Source organism: Calonectris borealis, chromosome 19 (assembly GCF_964195595.1).
Source record: "Calonectris borealis chromosome 19, bCalBor7.hap1.2, whole genome shotgun sequence".
Classification (NCBI taxonomy): Eukaryota; Metazoa; Chordata; class Aves; order Procellariiformes; family Procellariidae; genus Calonectris; species Calonectris borealis.
This window is the reverse complement of record NC_134330.1, coordinates 11,895,944-11,912,551: the sequence shown is the minus strand read 5'-3', so window position 1 is coordinate 11,912,551 and position 16,608 is coordinate 11,895,944. Positions and strand designations below refer to the sequence as shown.

The 16,608-nt window shown below is 47.9% G+C and overlaps 1 protein-coding gene across 1 annotated transcript in view; it reads right to left on the bottom strand.

Annotated features, from left to right (window-relative positions):
- Nucleotides 1-449: 449 nt before the first annotated feature.
- Nucleotides 450-16,608, bottom strand: part of GALNT17 (polypeptide N-acetylgalactosaminyltransferase 17) — a 215,053-nt gene continuing 198,894 nt past the window's right edge. The window contains exons 8-11 of the mRNA XM_075169018.1: nt 15,880-16,017; nt 14,527-14,622; nt 4,423-4,590; nt 450-3,772 (exon numbers count right to left, since the gene is read on the bottom strand). Of these exons, the coding sequence (XP_075025119.1) occupies nt 3,644-3,772; nt 4,423-4,590; nt 14,527-14,622; nt 15,880-16,017 (531 nt within the window). The 3' untranslated portion in view covers nt 450-3,643. The remainder of the gene's footprint in view (nt 3,773-4,422; nt 4,591-14,526; nt 14,623-15,879; nt 16,018-16,608) is intronic.

Here is a 16,608-nt window from a genome sequence, read left to right as displayed (position 1 = left end):
CTTCCCTCTTGCATGGCCACATACCTGCCCATACCTTGCTGTCCTTATAGGGACACCACATCACTGGCCAACCTGTTTTTTAGGACAATATGGATGTAAGAAAGTGGGTCTAAGAAGTGCCCCAAGCTTCAGGTTACATTTAAAAACACCCAGCCTGGGTACAGGACCGCATTTGCAAGCGCTGCTTTTTTACCATGTAACGTCTCTTTTCAGCTTCTGGAATGTAACTGCATTGTCTTGGTGAGTGGCAGCCGGCAGGGATGGATGAACCGGGAGGTTAATCTGCATCGCCCATCTCTCTTGACTTCTCCTGCATTTCCATTTCTTTTTACAATGGAAGTTCCATTAAAACAGCAGCACTTTTCTATTAAATAAGTAACAGAGAAGAATGACTGCCTCTGTATCTCATCAGCAGTGAATCTTTTTAAAATCACTCAAGAGGCAAGGCTCAAATCATATATTTAATAAGAACCACTTCGATATCACTTTTTAAAGCAATTAACATATTATTAGAGATAAGCGCAAGATGCAACATTTAGATCCAGATTTCTAAGACAGATTTCTACGGTTTAGGAGGGTGCGGACCTCGGGTCGTTGCCTCAGCAATCATCTCTGCATGTCACAAACCAATGTCAGGAGAGAACTTCAGTTACGCGGACACAGCAGATTAAATTCTCGCTTTTAATCCTGATTTTACTCATGCTGCTTCTTCTCAGTCATTTTAAAGCATTTTGAAGTACACCAGTGAGAAGAGGCAAACCACCACCAAGGTTTCTGCCCCACCTGAGGGTCCTGGAGCGAAGTGTTCATTTCCACCGTCCCCTTCCTTTTGGATATTCAGGCATTTGCTTTCTTTATGGAGCATGAAGGAAACACATATCTGAACCTTCATTTTTTAAAAGGCTCAAAAAAGCCCATCACCAACAGGATCCCCATCGCCAGGTCGCCTGACAAGCTCCCGAGCGCCCGTACGTCACCTCCAAGAGGCAGCCCAAAGGCCACCAGGCAGCTGGAGATGCTCGGTGGTGCACCCCGCTTCTGCCAGGGGCTGCTGCCTCCCGAGCGCAGCCGCGTGGCCGTCCCAGAGTGACTTGGGCTGACAATCCGGTGCGTTGAACAGAGCAAGTCCCTCCTGCCCGGTGGCTGAAGCACGTCCTGCGAATTCCGGTAGCCGAGGTGCGGCCACACATGCGTTTCTGCTGCCAGTGACGGGGACAGAAACCTCCGGCAGCGGAAGCAGATGGAAGGCGGGGGGAGGGGACACCTTGTACCACCACGATTAAATCTGACAAAGCCCATCTGTCGGCGCCCTGGGCGCTGGCAGGACTAGAGCTGAACTGGGAACCGTGAATTATAGCACAGGCAACATCCAAGGGCTTTTTGGTTGTTTATCCTGAAACATGCGGGCTTTTCCCAACACTAAACAATATGTGGCTGCCACTGATGACTGACAGTGAACTGATTGCTCAATTAAAGGGCATTTTACCGTTTTGACCATTAGCTGTGAAGTCCCAAATCCCCCAGACTTTCCTGGAGTTCACTTCATCAGTAAATTGCTTTTCTTAGAAGGCAGCAACAAATGCAAGGGGAAATACATCATGCATCTAAAGACATTGTGATCATGTTGGGTTTGTAAGTGCTAAAATTTATTACACAAGAGATGATGCAACAGCGAATAAGAGAGCAAAATTCTACGTTGACTCCCTACTTTGCAATTCAGGACAACTAAGAGGTTTTACTTCGTTAAGGAAGGCAAGGGAAAAAAATCAGAGACAACCCCAATGGATGAGGAAGTCTTGTCAAGCCTAAATGAACAATCAGTCCTATGTGATGCTCATTGCTGTAGAAGGAACAATGAAATATATCTGCTTCTGTTCAATAAATTACTAAAACATCAGTTATAAACCTGCTGCATGGCATTGAAAATTAAACTCATTAAACATCCAGGTAGCTTCATCCTGATGCAAATGGAAGACAGGCATGAGTGCTCTGCAGCAAACAACTCTGTGCACATCCCGTCTTTGGGAAACATATTTACACGTACATCTCATATATTAATATATTTTAGTGCACCCTAGCCAGAGGGCAACCAGAAAGAGTATTATTCCATGAGAAGGACAGGAGATGGGCTGGCTTCTCCTCTCCACCGAGCGAAGCCTGTATCCACCCATTAGTCTAGCATCCACGTAAAACAACTTTGCAAGACCACGTTTCCCTTTGTCAGTTAGCCAGACATCAGGACCTCAAACCAACGGTCTCCCATGACGGCTGGGTAGATTTGGTGGCCAAGATTACTGGGGGCCAAAAAAAGCGGGTGAGATCGCCCCACCGTATTAACAAGCCTCAAGTGACTTCAAGGTCAAGAATTTCAGCCAAACTGCCATTTATTGGTCTCTTGCCCTCCCTCTCCCTTCCTCCCTTCACCATCGCCCTTGAAGGACTGCAGCAACGCACGCTGTTCGGGGTGGACCTTGACCACAGTCTCACGCTGACCAGGCAGGATAGGTGCGCTTGAGCCTCAGGAAGAGAACTACACCACTACAAAATTACGGAGACCACCATTATTAAGGTCTTCATTCAGAGCAAGAATGCTTTAAAAACAAACCCTGTAGCCTCCACGGGAGGGAAGCCCGAGCGGGGCTTTCTCTCGCGTTACGTCCTCTCAGCCTGTGGCACGCACCAGCACAGCCATCCTCACTTCTACAAGAAAAGAGCAAAAAAAGGGTAAAGGTGGGTCTCCAAGGGGACAGTGCCAGGCCAGCAGCTCTGCTGGGAGGGCAAGGTGGATCTGCAGCTCCCCAGGCTCCTGCAGGGAAGGAAGCATCCCGCAAGCCCTCCTCACCACACGTGAGTCCGACCGATACCCAAAAGGGCAGGCAACTGCCCAAACAGGCAGGCATACATCCGAGGTCTTTTCCAAGGGGAACCCATCTGGGGTCTCCACGGGAGGGACTGGTGCTGCATGGGCTGGCTTGTGCAGCAGCGCGTGGGCGATGGAGAGGGGGCAATGCGAGATCAGTGGTTTTATTAATCAATAGGATTTTGTGATATCTGTGATCCACGGGAGCTGCCGGGGTGTCTCTGAGAGCTTTGCCTCTCCCAGACCGCAGAACGGGGCTGCTGGATGCAGGGGCAAGAAGGGGAAAAGAGAGGGAGGACCTAGCAAAACACCGCGTCTTTCAAACTCAGCTCATTTGGGGCTTGGCAACCTTTTCCTCTGACAAGCACGTAAGTTTTCATGCTTGCCAGGCAGGTATATCCAGGGTCTCTCGACTCCGATTGTGGCGCAAACCCACCTGGCCCTTTGGGAGAACTTGGAGTCATCTGGGAAAGCAACAATTCCCTGTCAGTAAAATGCTCACAAGACTGCATTATAGTCATTCCAGCAGAAGTAAGTGGTACCTTTTAGAGTGCTTGCCAGAAGAAAATAGCAGTTCTGACCCAATTTCACACAGTTGGAATCAGCTGTGGGAGACTAATATACAATAAAAATGAAAAGACACAAATGCCAATTTCCCCCATGTCCTCTCCTAATAACATGAATAAAGCTCTGTTTTGATATTTCGTCCTTTCCAAAGGAGTCCGGTTGGATCAGTCCAAGTCAGCCATGTTTCGAGTCAAACTCCTCTGACTTTTCCACCCTTTACTTGATGAAATTTTTAATTGTCCACCTTTGTCCTGTGCAGCTGCGAAGAATCAGATCAATGCCGGCCATTCCCCTGTTCTCCACTTCCAAGCATCGTCCCGTTCCCTTGTTCAGGATGGCACCGTTCTAAAATTAAAGGATATGGGGAAAATATTAAAAAAATTGAAGACCTGGGGTTGCCTGTGAAGCAAGCCAGGACCGAGCGCTGCCCAGGAGTGCAGCTGTGTCCTCGGGCATCGCTGCAAGTGCACAGCCCTTAGCTGGCTGGTAATGCAATTCAAACAATAACATAACTGTTAAAATAATCAATGTGAATTGAATGAGCAACCTTTATCACTGACAACGCAGATCCCTAACACGTCGGCAACCAAAGGACATCTGTAACCTTTAAACAGCACGGCTGCACCCCTGCGTTAGGAAGATGTGACACTTCTGTAGAAGGTATATTATTTACACTCTGCTTTGGGACAGAAGGATCACGTTTTCACGTATTTCACCATAGATTATCTGTAAGAAACAAAGAAATCTGGAAGTCATCGGCAGGGCAGGTTACATACACCTGAGGGTATCAGAAAGGGAAACTTCTACTGGAAATTGTCCTAAAATACTGTCCCTGACCCTGATCCCTCTTAACCTTTTCCCTCTGCCCTAGGACCTGGAACCCGCTGTTGCATGGGACCATTTCGTCTTCGTCCCACACTTCGCCAAAGACGATGTGCCACAGCCCACGGTTGGGGAAGCAGAGGAGCAGCATCGATGGCAGACCCGTAACAAACCTGTATGAAATTCCAGCGCTTATGGAGGCTGCTCTTGACCTTTTCGCAATCGAGGAGCTGAGGGAAGCGGCTCTTCACGTTATCCACCAGGCAGCGGGTATCGGGTAGAAGAATCGTGGTCCCGAGGGCGCCGAGATGAAGGAATCCCTCCTTGGTGTAGCGTGCAAGCTGCGGGGCAGGGAAGGAGAGGAAAAAGCCCATCAGTATCCTTGGAGCATCATTAAAAAGTGATAGAAGAAAGGACAAGTTTGCAGAGCCCCAGGAAAAAAACGGTGAGGATGGTGCACAGAGAAAGTAGAGCCGACAAGAGGGGAAAAAAGCAACTTTCTCCAGCCTTTTTTTCTTGCTGTTTTGGGGTTTTTTGCAGATGCAGGTGAGGAGCTAGGGCACAGGGAAGGGATAAGAGTAACTCTGAGCCTTAAACCCATCACGGGGCAGACTCCCCCAGCCTGCTTTGGGCCCGAACACTCTGTAGGCTGGGGCAATGGATGATTTCCCCTGGTTTTGAGCTAGAGCCAGCTGGCTTGGCCGGTGATGCTGGCCCAGCCTGTGGCTTCTCGTGTGGTGAGCCAGCCTTGCTTTGGCCTGCGAACGATGCTGCTGGTGTGTCTGGCACAGCCTCCGGCAACTCCAACAGCAGCCAGGCAGCAACCTTAGCCAAAGGAGGCCAATATATAATTGGCCCCGTTCCCCGGGGATGCAAGCCCAAATCTCCCCCGCGGTTCAGCACTGAAGCAAAGGCTCAGGATTGCAGCTAACCCCTGCAATGCCCCCTGCATCCAACCGCCCAGTGCTCCCAGGGACCCGTCTCGGCTGCCAAGGGGGTGCAGGCTGGGAGCAGCGGGCAGCGCCGATGGTTCTCGGGGGCGTTGGGCGGGCAGCGCACCGCTGGCACCGAGACGGCACCGAGACAGCCCCGCTGCCGCGGCGGGGCCGCGCACAAAGGGCTCCTCCATTTGCAGTGTTTAAGGAATCCCACCAAAATATTTCCCTACACAGATTTAAATTCAGGAGTGAAGAGAGATGAATGACAGCGGCCTGCTTTTTATAGTTCAAAGGAAAGATATACACAGCTGCTTATTTAAATTATGAATCAATCCATTATCTAGCAGACAAATAGGGAGTATTCAGCACGTTAATTAACTGAGCATATCTGTGACCCAGATGCTTAAAAAGAGACAGTAAATCACACTGGGAGTTTGGGTTATCTCGGTTAGAATAATTAAACATTGAAAATCAAGTTAAAACAATGTAACAGGGTCTGACTCCAGCAAGTAACGGCAGATCCAGTTACGGTGCTTGAAGCCGATTTTGCCTTCCCTCAGCGGTGCTGGTTACGGGTATGGGTGTGCTGAATCCTCCGGCTGGCCCCGTGCTGCCCGTCTGCCTTGGGACGGGTGCCTGGCACGCTTTGCTCCCAGCTGCTGGGGCAGTTACACTTCTAGCCAACCTGTTGTGTACCAAAGCAAGACCTCTGCTACTTTACACCTCACCGAGGTCCATTTCCAAAGGTATTCGCCCCCAGGCGATTCAGCTGCAGCAGCCCACACCATACAGCTGACGCTAGCGCGGGGCAAAGCTGCCCCATCCCACCCCCCTGCGCAGGATCTGCTCTTCTGCCCCCCAAAGCCCTTTCCAAGATGGTGCAGAACAGTACACGTAGTACACGTCTCTTTAGCTTTACAGTCATTTCCCCTCCAAACTGCTGCGCTGGTGCAGCAGGGGTGGAAAGGAGGGCAGCCTGCAGAGCTTGAAGTCGTAACCGTCACCTCCTCCTCCTCCTCCCACCCATTCACCGTCTCCCCCAGGCGCGGGGTGCCCGACCACAGGACGGGGATCCTATCCACCACCGAGCTCCGCTCACGCTCTGCCAGGCTCCCAGCAAGGGACCTGCCCCGCGCAGGGGGCTGGAGCAACCTGGGAATGACCCCCCTGGGCATCGCCAGCCCAGCTGAAGGCTCAGATCCACATTATTTGTTTTTAGCAGTTTGATGTTTTGACGAGCCAAGCCTCAAGCGCGATGGTGCTCGCAGCCTGACAGTGTGTTTTTAACCACACAACTCATCTGAACCAGTATTTAGGCACCAACACAGCGAATGAGGCCGCTTGCCTTGCAAAAAGAAAGAGGTATATGAAGGAAAAGACAAAACAAGACAAGCCCTCTCCATGACAGAAGAAATCATCCAGAGGTCCCAAACGGGCAGGGCAAGTTACTCTCCTTCTCCAGTTTCCGAAATGTTTCCTACCACCATAACTAGCGTGCTAGCAACCTTCTTTTTTTATGATGTTTGGCAGCTTGTCTTCAGACAGTTGGCCTGATGCCCACAAGGCAACATGACTTCTGCTCTTACATGTTATCGCCTAATGTGGTGGGAAAAATAAGTAGAGCAAAAATCAAATCTTTCCCGAGGAAGGGAGCGGGGCGGGGGCTGGAGGGAGACAAAACGAGCTGAAAAACAAACACGGGTATTATGAAAAATGTATTAAGTGCATCTATTAGATGTGTCATCTACTATGTATAACAGCCAGACAAATAAAGCCCCGAACACGCGTCTGGATCTAGCACACTGCCTAACGCCTGACCTACTCTGCTGTTCCAGCCTTCAAGCCCATCCAACCGTCAAACCTGAGAGTGATTATTCCCCCAAAATCCCATCTAACTCGCAAGTGCAAGCCCCGCTGCGCTCCTAAGACATTTACGGAATTTTTGTCTTTTGGGATATTTTGCCTTTGATGCTTTAATTCTTCTGCTGTTATTTTGCTCCTCTGCAGAGCGAGCCTGCCGTGGCAGCCGGGGGTCTCACCCGCAAGGTGACAGCGGGGGGTGAAGCACTGGGGTGAATGGGAGTCCTGCAGCGATGGGTCTTTCTTGAGCAATAGAAGGGGAGAAGATACAGAGCAGAGGCCAACGCTCGAGATGGCCCCACGGGCAGCTGGGGAGCGCGGCTGCAGCCTGGCCGGCACTTTCTATCTGGACTTGCCCGGTAAGAGAAGAGACGGGAGGCTCCACTTCTCATCACCACGTACTGCATTGACCAACGTTTGAAAGAGCGGCTCCAGGCAGTGCGCTCACGTAGGACCTGAGCCTCCGTTAGAAGCTAAAGATGCCATACAAATGCTTTATAATATCAGTAAATTACACCCGCCGCTGTTATTAAAACCTTCTGAGTGGCTGCATTTCAAGCAAAGTGGCCTGCTTCAAGACGGCCAGCACGGCCCCCGATGATGATCTCTGGGAAAGGCGCTTGATGAGAACTTACCCTTTGGCGACATACGAAAGATGAATGAACAAGATGGAACAGTGAGAGGTTTCTGCCTGACCGATACCGCAAGTGCTCATCGGGATATTCAGCATCAGCGCCAAATACCCCCGGGGTAAAAGCACCCCTTGGCTCAGGGGAGCACAGGAAGGGCCCGCCATGAGCAGGATTTCAACACGCTCCTCCTTTGGGCACCGTGTCTGGGAGTCTCAGCAATTGTGTAAATCCTGCCGTCTTGCCCAGGAGTGTACCCTATCCACCCGGCACCACCTGGACAGTCTGTGCTCCTCCCCACTCCTCCTCATCCTCACAGCACAGCCAGGTGAGCTCTTCCCACAGGAGCTGGGAAGGCTCTTCCACCAAATGTTCTCCTGTTGGACCACATCAGTTTTCTCCTCTCAAAAGTTTCATAAGGATCGTCTCTCCTGTTCTTGATTCTTGCATTGCCGACCACCCCAAAAATGTTGCCCACGTCAGCAAGTGTCTGAACAAGGCTACTCCCTTGGAGATCCCACGGCTGCTTTGCAGTCACCGATGATTTCCTCACACGGTCATCATGGTGCTTGAAGATAATGAAAGTTTGTCTTTTTTCAAGGGCAATTATTTCATTGATGGAGAAGAAGGTTTTGCCAAAGTGCAGTCCAGTCACAGGAAGTTAATGACAGCCCATGTCGTACAGCCAGTTAAATCCAGTGGTATTTAAGGTAACAAGACCATGTTTTCCTGGCTTTGTGGAAAGGCAAATCACTGAAGTCATCTGCGTTTAAGTTCTGCTCTACTTGCCCTAAAAATATGTCTTCCTTTGAAGTGATCTGTCCTACACCTCGTCGCCTGTGAAGCAGGTTTGTCAGCCTCCAGAGAGCAGACCAAGCCAGGCAGGAGCTGAACGACCGGTGATGGATACGGCCAATCCAGCAGGAAAAAGACAAACGTGGAGATGCCAGCCTGAGGAAATGCCTGAAGGAATTACCCAGCCTGGCACAGGACAAGAAACAAATGGAAAGGCCAAGAGGAAGGACCGGAGAAAAACAGTCTGAAAAAATTAACAAGTTACCCGTTTAAAAGTGGCTAATATTGATGAGGTCTTAAACCCCTTAATCAGTGTAAGTGGCCCAAAGCCACGTCCCCAGAGAGGAACACGCATTCACACCCACAGCCTCTTACAAACACCTTTCCAGGCAAACGCCATCCTGGGTAAAACCCCCTCTTGCAAAGTCCCCCACCCCCAGGTACGGCCCTGGGGGGCTGCTCTGCCCCGGGGGGACCCGCAGCCCCGGCTGACGCCAGGAGGGCGGACGGGCCGCACACGCGCCCGCTGCATCGCTTGGGCTGGTCTCCCATCGGCAAACTTGCACCACCAATACATCTTCTTTGATTATTGTTTCTGGCTGGCTGCGTCTCGGGGATGGGAGAAAGTTAATTAGACATCTTAGCACCTGGGAAGTAAAAGCCTTGATGACCTTCATTGGCTCTATTGGAAAATAATTTAGTGTTGTTTAGCTTCCTTTCTGCACTAGCAGATCATCCATTAGCAACCATCAGTAAAGCGTACAGTATTTTCTTTTTAACACAATTTAATCTCATGTGCTATTTTGTCACCCTTGATACTGCAGTGTCCCGGATGATCTCAGTATTGATGGTTTTGTCCCTGAGTTCTGATGCTTAAATGGGCAAAACATATTTTATCCTATAATTAAATGAAATGCTCTGCTGGGTGAACATTAGCTTAAGTTTTATAGTATTATAGTGCTTTCTATCACATTAATATATCACCATAGTTCTGTCACTCCAATGAGGTATTACTGTATTATTAGTGTAATGCATCATTACGGCAAGGTGTTTTCATGATGTATCGCTTAAAAGATGAAGCCATCAGGAAGAAAAAAATCCAAGAGCAGGCTCAATATAATTACAGGATAAAAAGATATTTCATCATGAAATCTGATAATGATTTGACCTGGAAGTGAATGAAAGCAGGGAGAATGGAAAGCTAAAGGGAGAACAATAGAAAAAACCCAAAATTTTCCCCCACTGATAGATGCTACAGCAGAGGTGCTGCAAGCAAAAGGCAAGATCTCATCCAAATTCAGTGCTAGGTATGGGGTCCATCGCACCTAACCGCATCCATCTGAATGCTACACGCTTAGCTTAAACCGATGAGCAGTCATCGGCAGAGCGTGCCGAAACTCAAGATATAATACAAGCTGCGCTGCCTTGAACGGGACAGGTCGGCAGGGCATTGCCTTCTCTCTGCCTTGGGCTGCTCATCTGCAGGTAGGCAGCAGCCACGGTAGCATGGTGTGGGGGTGGACTTAGAAAGAGTGAGGACTTCCAACCAAATCCCAACATTACCCGGCGTGGCAGGGAATAGGACCCGCGACACCGCTGTCCTCGCGTCACTAAAATGCCAGCAGGGAGCCTACACCTTAGCCTCGCTCGCTGCAGCCGAGGAACCTGCTCCTTAATTGTGAAATGCATTTAAACACGTATGTGATGGGCCACGGTATGAAGGAGAGAAGTGGAGATTTTAGGACACTACCTGAACACCGAGCACAGCCACCACTGTGTGTGTTTTTGGATGCTGAACAACACAAAAGGAATTGCAACTCCTTTTGTTTTTATATATATCTATAAAAGAACAATCGAGCTATTTGAACAAAGTGTTTACATTACTTCTAATTATATTCCCAACAATAAATTACAACACGCAGCCCATTAATTAAACAGTAGTAGCAAATGTCCAATTTCTTTTTGCGGTGCCCGTGCTTCTGCAAAAGGCTAATTTCAAAGCTTCTGCACTCACTGATAGCTACTTTTAAAAAGCATTTTCAAGGAGTTAAACTAATTGCATGTATCACGAAACAAAAGAACCATCAAGAACTGGCTCTCAGCTGGAGAGGGAAGGGACAGTGTGGAGGTGGAAGAACAAGAAGAAAAATCTGTGCCGAGCTTGCGCGACAGGCGAGCTAAAGAGAGCCAGCAGCGCTGCAATGTTTGACTTCAGAACATCAGATAGGAAAGGAAAACATCGTTAAGTCTAATCACAAAAACAGCTGAGGAAAAAATAAATAACCTGCTTTTAGCCATTCATCTTAAAGCCCAGGGTTAGCAGACAATGTCAGGCTAATTCAGTTTCTTATACTATAATGCACTTAGAGGTTTAAGTTTCCATCCAGAAAGTCCAAAAGGCAGTTTGTGCCATTTAAGAAAAAAATTGTGTGCATTTAAGCAACGGCTAGGTTATATTTAGCAATGACTCAATCAGCCACAGTTGACTGATCTTTGTTTAAAGGCAAGGATAAACCAAAGTGAGATTTGTCTCTACGCCGAAGGACTCCTGCGGCCAGTTCCTAGGCTCAGGTGGCTCCTGAATTTTGCAGTTCAGGCTCAGAGGAGCTTTGGGATTACTTAGTCCTGGTGCGCCTGGAAAGCCCAGGCTGACCATATTGTGAGAACGGGCTCTTTATGCATTCCCATCACTTGAACTATACATTTTTTTAGCTGAAAATGAACCTCCTTGAGCTTGCCGGACCCCCAGATACTCATTAAGGCTGCCACAGCTGCAGTGTCCTGCAGCTCTACGTCCCCACTCGTTCCATCTCGATCTTCAACTCACCCTCGTGCCAATGAGGCTCATTTTGCAGGTGAAGAATTAAGAGAAACGTGTTTAAGTCATATTTGAGGCCCGTGATAGAACAGAGAACTGACACCCCGTCTTGCTAAGCCCTGACTGATGCTCCAGGTTTTCAGCCAGATTTGATGAGCTAATCATTAAGATGTGACAAAAAAAATCAGATCTTATCTCTCCCAGGAACGGGATCGCATGTTCCCAGACCCTAGAGAATGGCTACAAGATTTTGCTGTGAACTCTAATATGTGTTTCCCAGCTGAAAAGCAGCAGTTGGGGCACCTCCCTCCCTCGCGAAGACCTCCTCCCACGTATGGGCTGCACAGCGCTGGGAAGGAGCTCGACTGACATTATCGGTAATGTCCAATGGATTAAAGAAAGTTCTCTTCTCCAGATCGAGTTGACGTATCTCTGGTATTCACACAGGTAGTCAATATTTGGGTATTCAAAAAAAAGACACCCAAATCCAAGACATGCTACAACCCACCATGGACTAGAATGCAGCTGGAGCCAGCAAACCAGTCGCAGCAGCCTTTGTTTCAACTGGAAAGCTCTGATGCTTCAATTGGAAATCTGCTCAATAAATAAATTACCCCAAATATGCTGGGAAACCCTACTGTCTGGTGGGGCACTTTTCTTACTCTCCCTGCTCTCCTTTCTGATTCATGGGAGAAATTTCCACGGGCAGGGTTTTATCATGCAAATACCTGCAGGCACTTAATGGGACAGTCTTTATTATGTTATATTTCACAGTCTTGGTATTAATGAGTGCAACCACAGTGCTGAGCTTTCTTCTGTAACATTATGAAGGAACCAGAAGGTACCTGCATGGAGATCCCAGTGACCAGGGAGCAGAGGTGCAGGGCAGGCTTACAGAGCTCTTGGGAGCAGGAATTCAACCCCTGGTGTTGAGCACTTCTATGTAATTTATGTGCTTCTGGGTGGAGATGAAGGTTTGATACAGTAACTTGCCTTTGATGGCACAGTAAATCTGTCCAATGCTGGAGTGTATCAGGTGGCCTGGATTTGAGTCTTCACTCATCGCTGTGTCACCTCCTGTGCTGCTTCATCACAGCAGTTTGCTGTCGTGCAGTAATTTCAACAGGATTTAGGTGCTCACGACGCTTTAGACACGTGGTCCTGCCCATCCAGCAGTTCTCAGCCTAAACCCTGTGTCATCTACCAGCACTGACAGCTCTGGTTTGGGGTCACGATGTTAAAATAAGCTGTTGGAAGGCATGGCCAATGCCAGAGTAATAAACATCATGATGCCAAGACAGAAAATGGTGCAATGATGGGCCAGGGCTGCCTTACTGGGTGAGGGAAGAACACAGCCCGTATCGCACAACGACCAGAACACATGCAGTGAGAGGGCAGGTCTTCCCTGAAACATGCAAAGACAGATCGTTGTCCTGCAAATAAAAACAAATCTCTGTCTACACCTTAAACGTACCTAACTCAGCATCTGGGCACAGCTGGGATGGGGTTGTCTCACCTAACCTCACCCAAATCAGTGTTAAACTTCCAGTGTAAGACTTGTCCTCTTGGCAACGAAGAGCGACAGGCAGGACCGCCCCCACCCGTGAGGTGCCATGGGTCTCCTCCCCGGCACATCTCGACTTCTTCTGCGGGAATGTGGATAATGGCTTCAGCCTAGGAACCTGGTGTTCAGACAGCTTCTAGGTACAGTCTTGCCTCAATTTCTAAGCAGATTAGTAGATAAAACCCATTCAGTACAGACGTGGCTGATCCAGAGAAGGTAACAGGGAAATATTTCTGAGTTTGGCAACGAGCATGGACTTTTTAACAAAGAGAAAAGACAAGCAACAGAAGAAACGGCTTTGTCCCAGAGGAGTTTATCCCCGTTTCCACCCATCGCCACTAGACACCGTGCACGCACAGTGACGGTAGAGCCCATCATCCTCAACCTCCCTGCCTGGGCTAAATTTCCAATACAGATAGCCACAGCATTTACATGGAAGTGTAAACAAAAGCAGGAGGTTGAAGTCAGAGACATACATCAAATCCTGACGATAAGCACCCAGGGCCTCATTGGATAGAGCTAAAACGCTAAAAGAACAAGTGCTGCTACTCTGTGGCCTTAGGGAGGTCAGGCACGATTTTGGTAATGAAAGAAAACCTAAAGATCGTAATTCTTGAAAACCCCCTCTGTCATAAGATGGCCATTCTGCTTCCAGACCTAAAGGGAAACTTGTTGTATTTTCTCCTTAACGATTGTAGGGGAGAAGGACATTGTGCTAAGGGATTTGCATGATGAGATGATGACCGCTAGGCAGACGGAAAGAAAAACACACAGGAAATCACAGGATTTAGGCAAAATACTGAAGTGAGGATATGGGCAGAGATAAGAGAAAAACAGACAGGAAAAGTTAGTGGGGGACTGGGTAAATTATCCCTGGAGCTGCAGATCCTGAAAGTCCAGCTTAGAGTCTGCCGTTGGTTTAACAGATGCCAGCAGCGGCAGAGCTAGTGTTGTACCCCGTTTTGTTCCAACTCTATGGCGATTGAACCAGCAGCATTCCCGGGCTGCTTTCTTCTTAAAACACAGTAAGAGATACAACTACGGACGAGGCTGAATTAGTTCATCATCACTAACTTTCAGTATTTGACACATCCACCAATCCTCTAAAAGATATGAGATCTAGAGTGAATCTTGGAATGATGATTTTTAATCTAGAATAAGCTTAAAAATAGGATGAGCAGCTGTTGACCAAAACTTTTGGCGAGGCAAAAGGAGTGCTAGAAAACTAACGCTACGGTAAATCCCAGCCAAGCTGAAACGGCTAATTATCATCCGTTAAAAAGCACTGTTTGTTTTCCTTACCCAGTTAGTATGTTTTTACTCTGCTGGGTGAAAGACAAAGGAAATGTCTTAAAATGCTCTGCTTGTGTACGCTCTGCTCTGCTCACTGGCTATTTGCTTTTAGCATTATTTACCCTCGTCTGGAAGATTTTTTCAAATTATGCTTTTACCTGCAGCTCTGGCATGATTACGGTAATCCAGAAAATAGCCTACTCTAAGAGTAGCTGGGAAAATGCCTTTATATCTGAGATATTTTTAACAAGAAGCCGGGCCTTATACATCTGAGCGAGAAGCCAACAGACACGTCGCACATCCATCCTCCGTCCGCTGCCCACCCAGCCCCACGACCGCCTGCTCCCGGGGCGCGCGGCCCCGGCGGGGTAACCCCTCACCTGCGGCCCCCAGCCGTGGCACGGGTACAATATTGCTGTGTGGTTCTCCTGCGGGCCCTGGTCAAGGCAGACGTCTTTTGCCTTGTTGTTTCGAAGCTGTAAGAAATAAAAAGTGCGGAGTTATATGGCCCTGTCTCTTTGGAGATAAGCAATAAACTGATGAGCAGCAATGGCTCTAGCCTCTCTTGCTATAGAAAGAATATACGGTGCTGTATCACTAGGCATAATCAGGCAGAGAAAGGTTTAGCGCGCCATATGTTTTCCTTAAATACAGGGCCTAATGATGACTGCTTTTATATAATAATCACCATTCAAAGGAGCCAACTTCCCTGAACACAGTTTTCTTTGTGTTTGGTCATGTGTAGTGGTAACAAACATATTTTTAGACGGCCGTCAGCATGTTGCCAGGAGCCTGAAATCAATGCAGAATTGCTTGTATTTATTTCATTGAAACCTCAAAGTGCTCAACAAGGCAGGGAAAAAAGTCCAGCTAGCACAAGGAGCTGCTTCGAATCGTCGTGGGGATGCAGGAGGAGATGCAGAGATGGCAAACCAGCCATCAAGTACTGAAGGACACGCTTCGGAGGGAGCGTGGAAGCGCTGGGTTCGTGCCACAAAGCCAAACGGCCGCTGAACCCCAGCCGCCAGGTCTGTTAGCGCAGAGATGTCCTCCCTCCAGGCTCCCCAAGCAGGGCACCTGCAATAATGCCTTTGAAAATACTCCTTTTTGGGGGGGTTTAGCTTGAAGGCGTTAAGTAACTCTGATAACAAATCTTTCTTAGAATTAATGCCCATCTGGGGTGCTCGGGCTGTGCTTCAGGAAGGCTTCTCAGACTGCCACTGTTCCATGAACCTATTGCAACAGAGTATTACCAGTTCCCATAAATGCCTGGTTTTATATTCCCAGTACGGTCTCAAAGCCAGCAGAGATTGAATTAAGTCTCCTTACTTTATCTCGTCCTTAAGCTGTTGTGACAACACACGGTACCCTACAGAGACCTTGTAAGGAATTAGGCTGAGTTTAAGTCAAAGGGTTTTATAAAATGACTATGTATTAAAAATATACATACAGCTGCTTAATCCTTGGAGTCAATGAGTAATATAGATAATTTTCTGTCAATTCAATAAATGAGGTATTAAAATATTTTACTATATATGGTTTCCAAGATCAGAAATAAATCTCAAAATAGGTTTTCAGAAGAAACTGTGAACAGATTTATACAAATATATATAATTATACACAAATAGTAGGTTTTGATTCGCATTCCTCTCCTTTGAGGCTATTAGTCATGAGAGACTCACCAGCTATAAATATTACCAGTCTGATCTAAGGGACTGCTCAGCCTTAATTACCTCGCCATAAGCGACGGTGTTGTTGTATCTTCTCATTTCCGGGTAAACGTGGTCCAGGTACCACTGGAAATTTTTACACTTCAAGCTCTTCCTTAACGCTTTTCTCTCGGAAACATCCCCAATGTCAATACCTGGATTCTGAAAAATAAAGACACAGCACGTCACTGAACGGATACTCTTAAAAAAACATTTTAAAGGAGCGTATTTCACTGATGTTTGATATCACTTCGCCTGGAAACTGCCAACAGCTGAGTAACTCCACGCAGAGGCCATGCCAGGGAATTGTAGCATGTGTGTCCCAGCTGGAATCATCCTCACAGAAGGCAGAAGGAAGACTTGGGTTTCACAGCCACAGCGAGGAGGAGACGCGTACTTCTCTCATAGGTTTTGAAGGCACCCTTGCAATGGCCACCAGACTGATGCTGGACACATTTTGGTCCTGGGAAGTAATTTAGAAAAGAGAACCTAAATGGAGAAGAAAAGGTTTTGAAGGAAATACGAGAAGTGCAGTGTAACAGAGGTGAACCTTCCAACCAATTCCCCCAGGCTTTGGATGCATCTGAAAAAGACTGAATTTGTCAACAGACACAACGACGAAGTATTTTTAAGAAATCTCACCTCCCGTTTAGGTACTGATGTACAGGACTTCCAGAACAGCTTAACAGTAAATGTCCATTAAAAGCCGGTCACGTGCTGAATCCTGGAAATGCAAACCCCTGTCTGTGCACT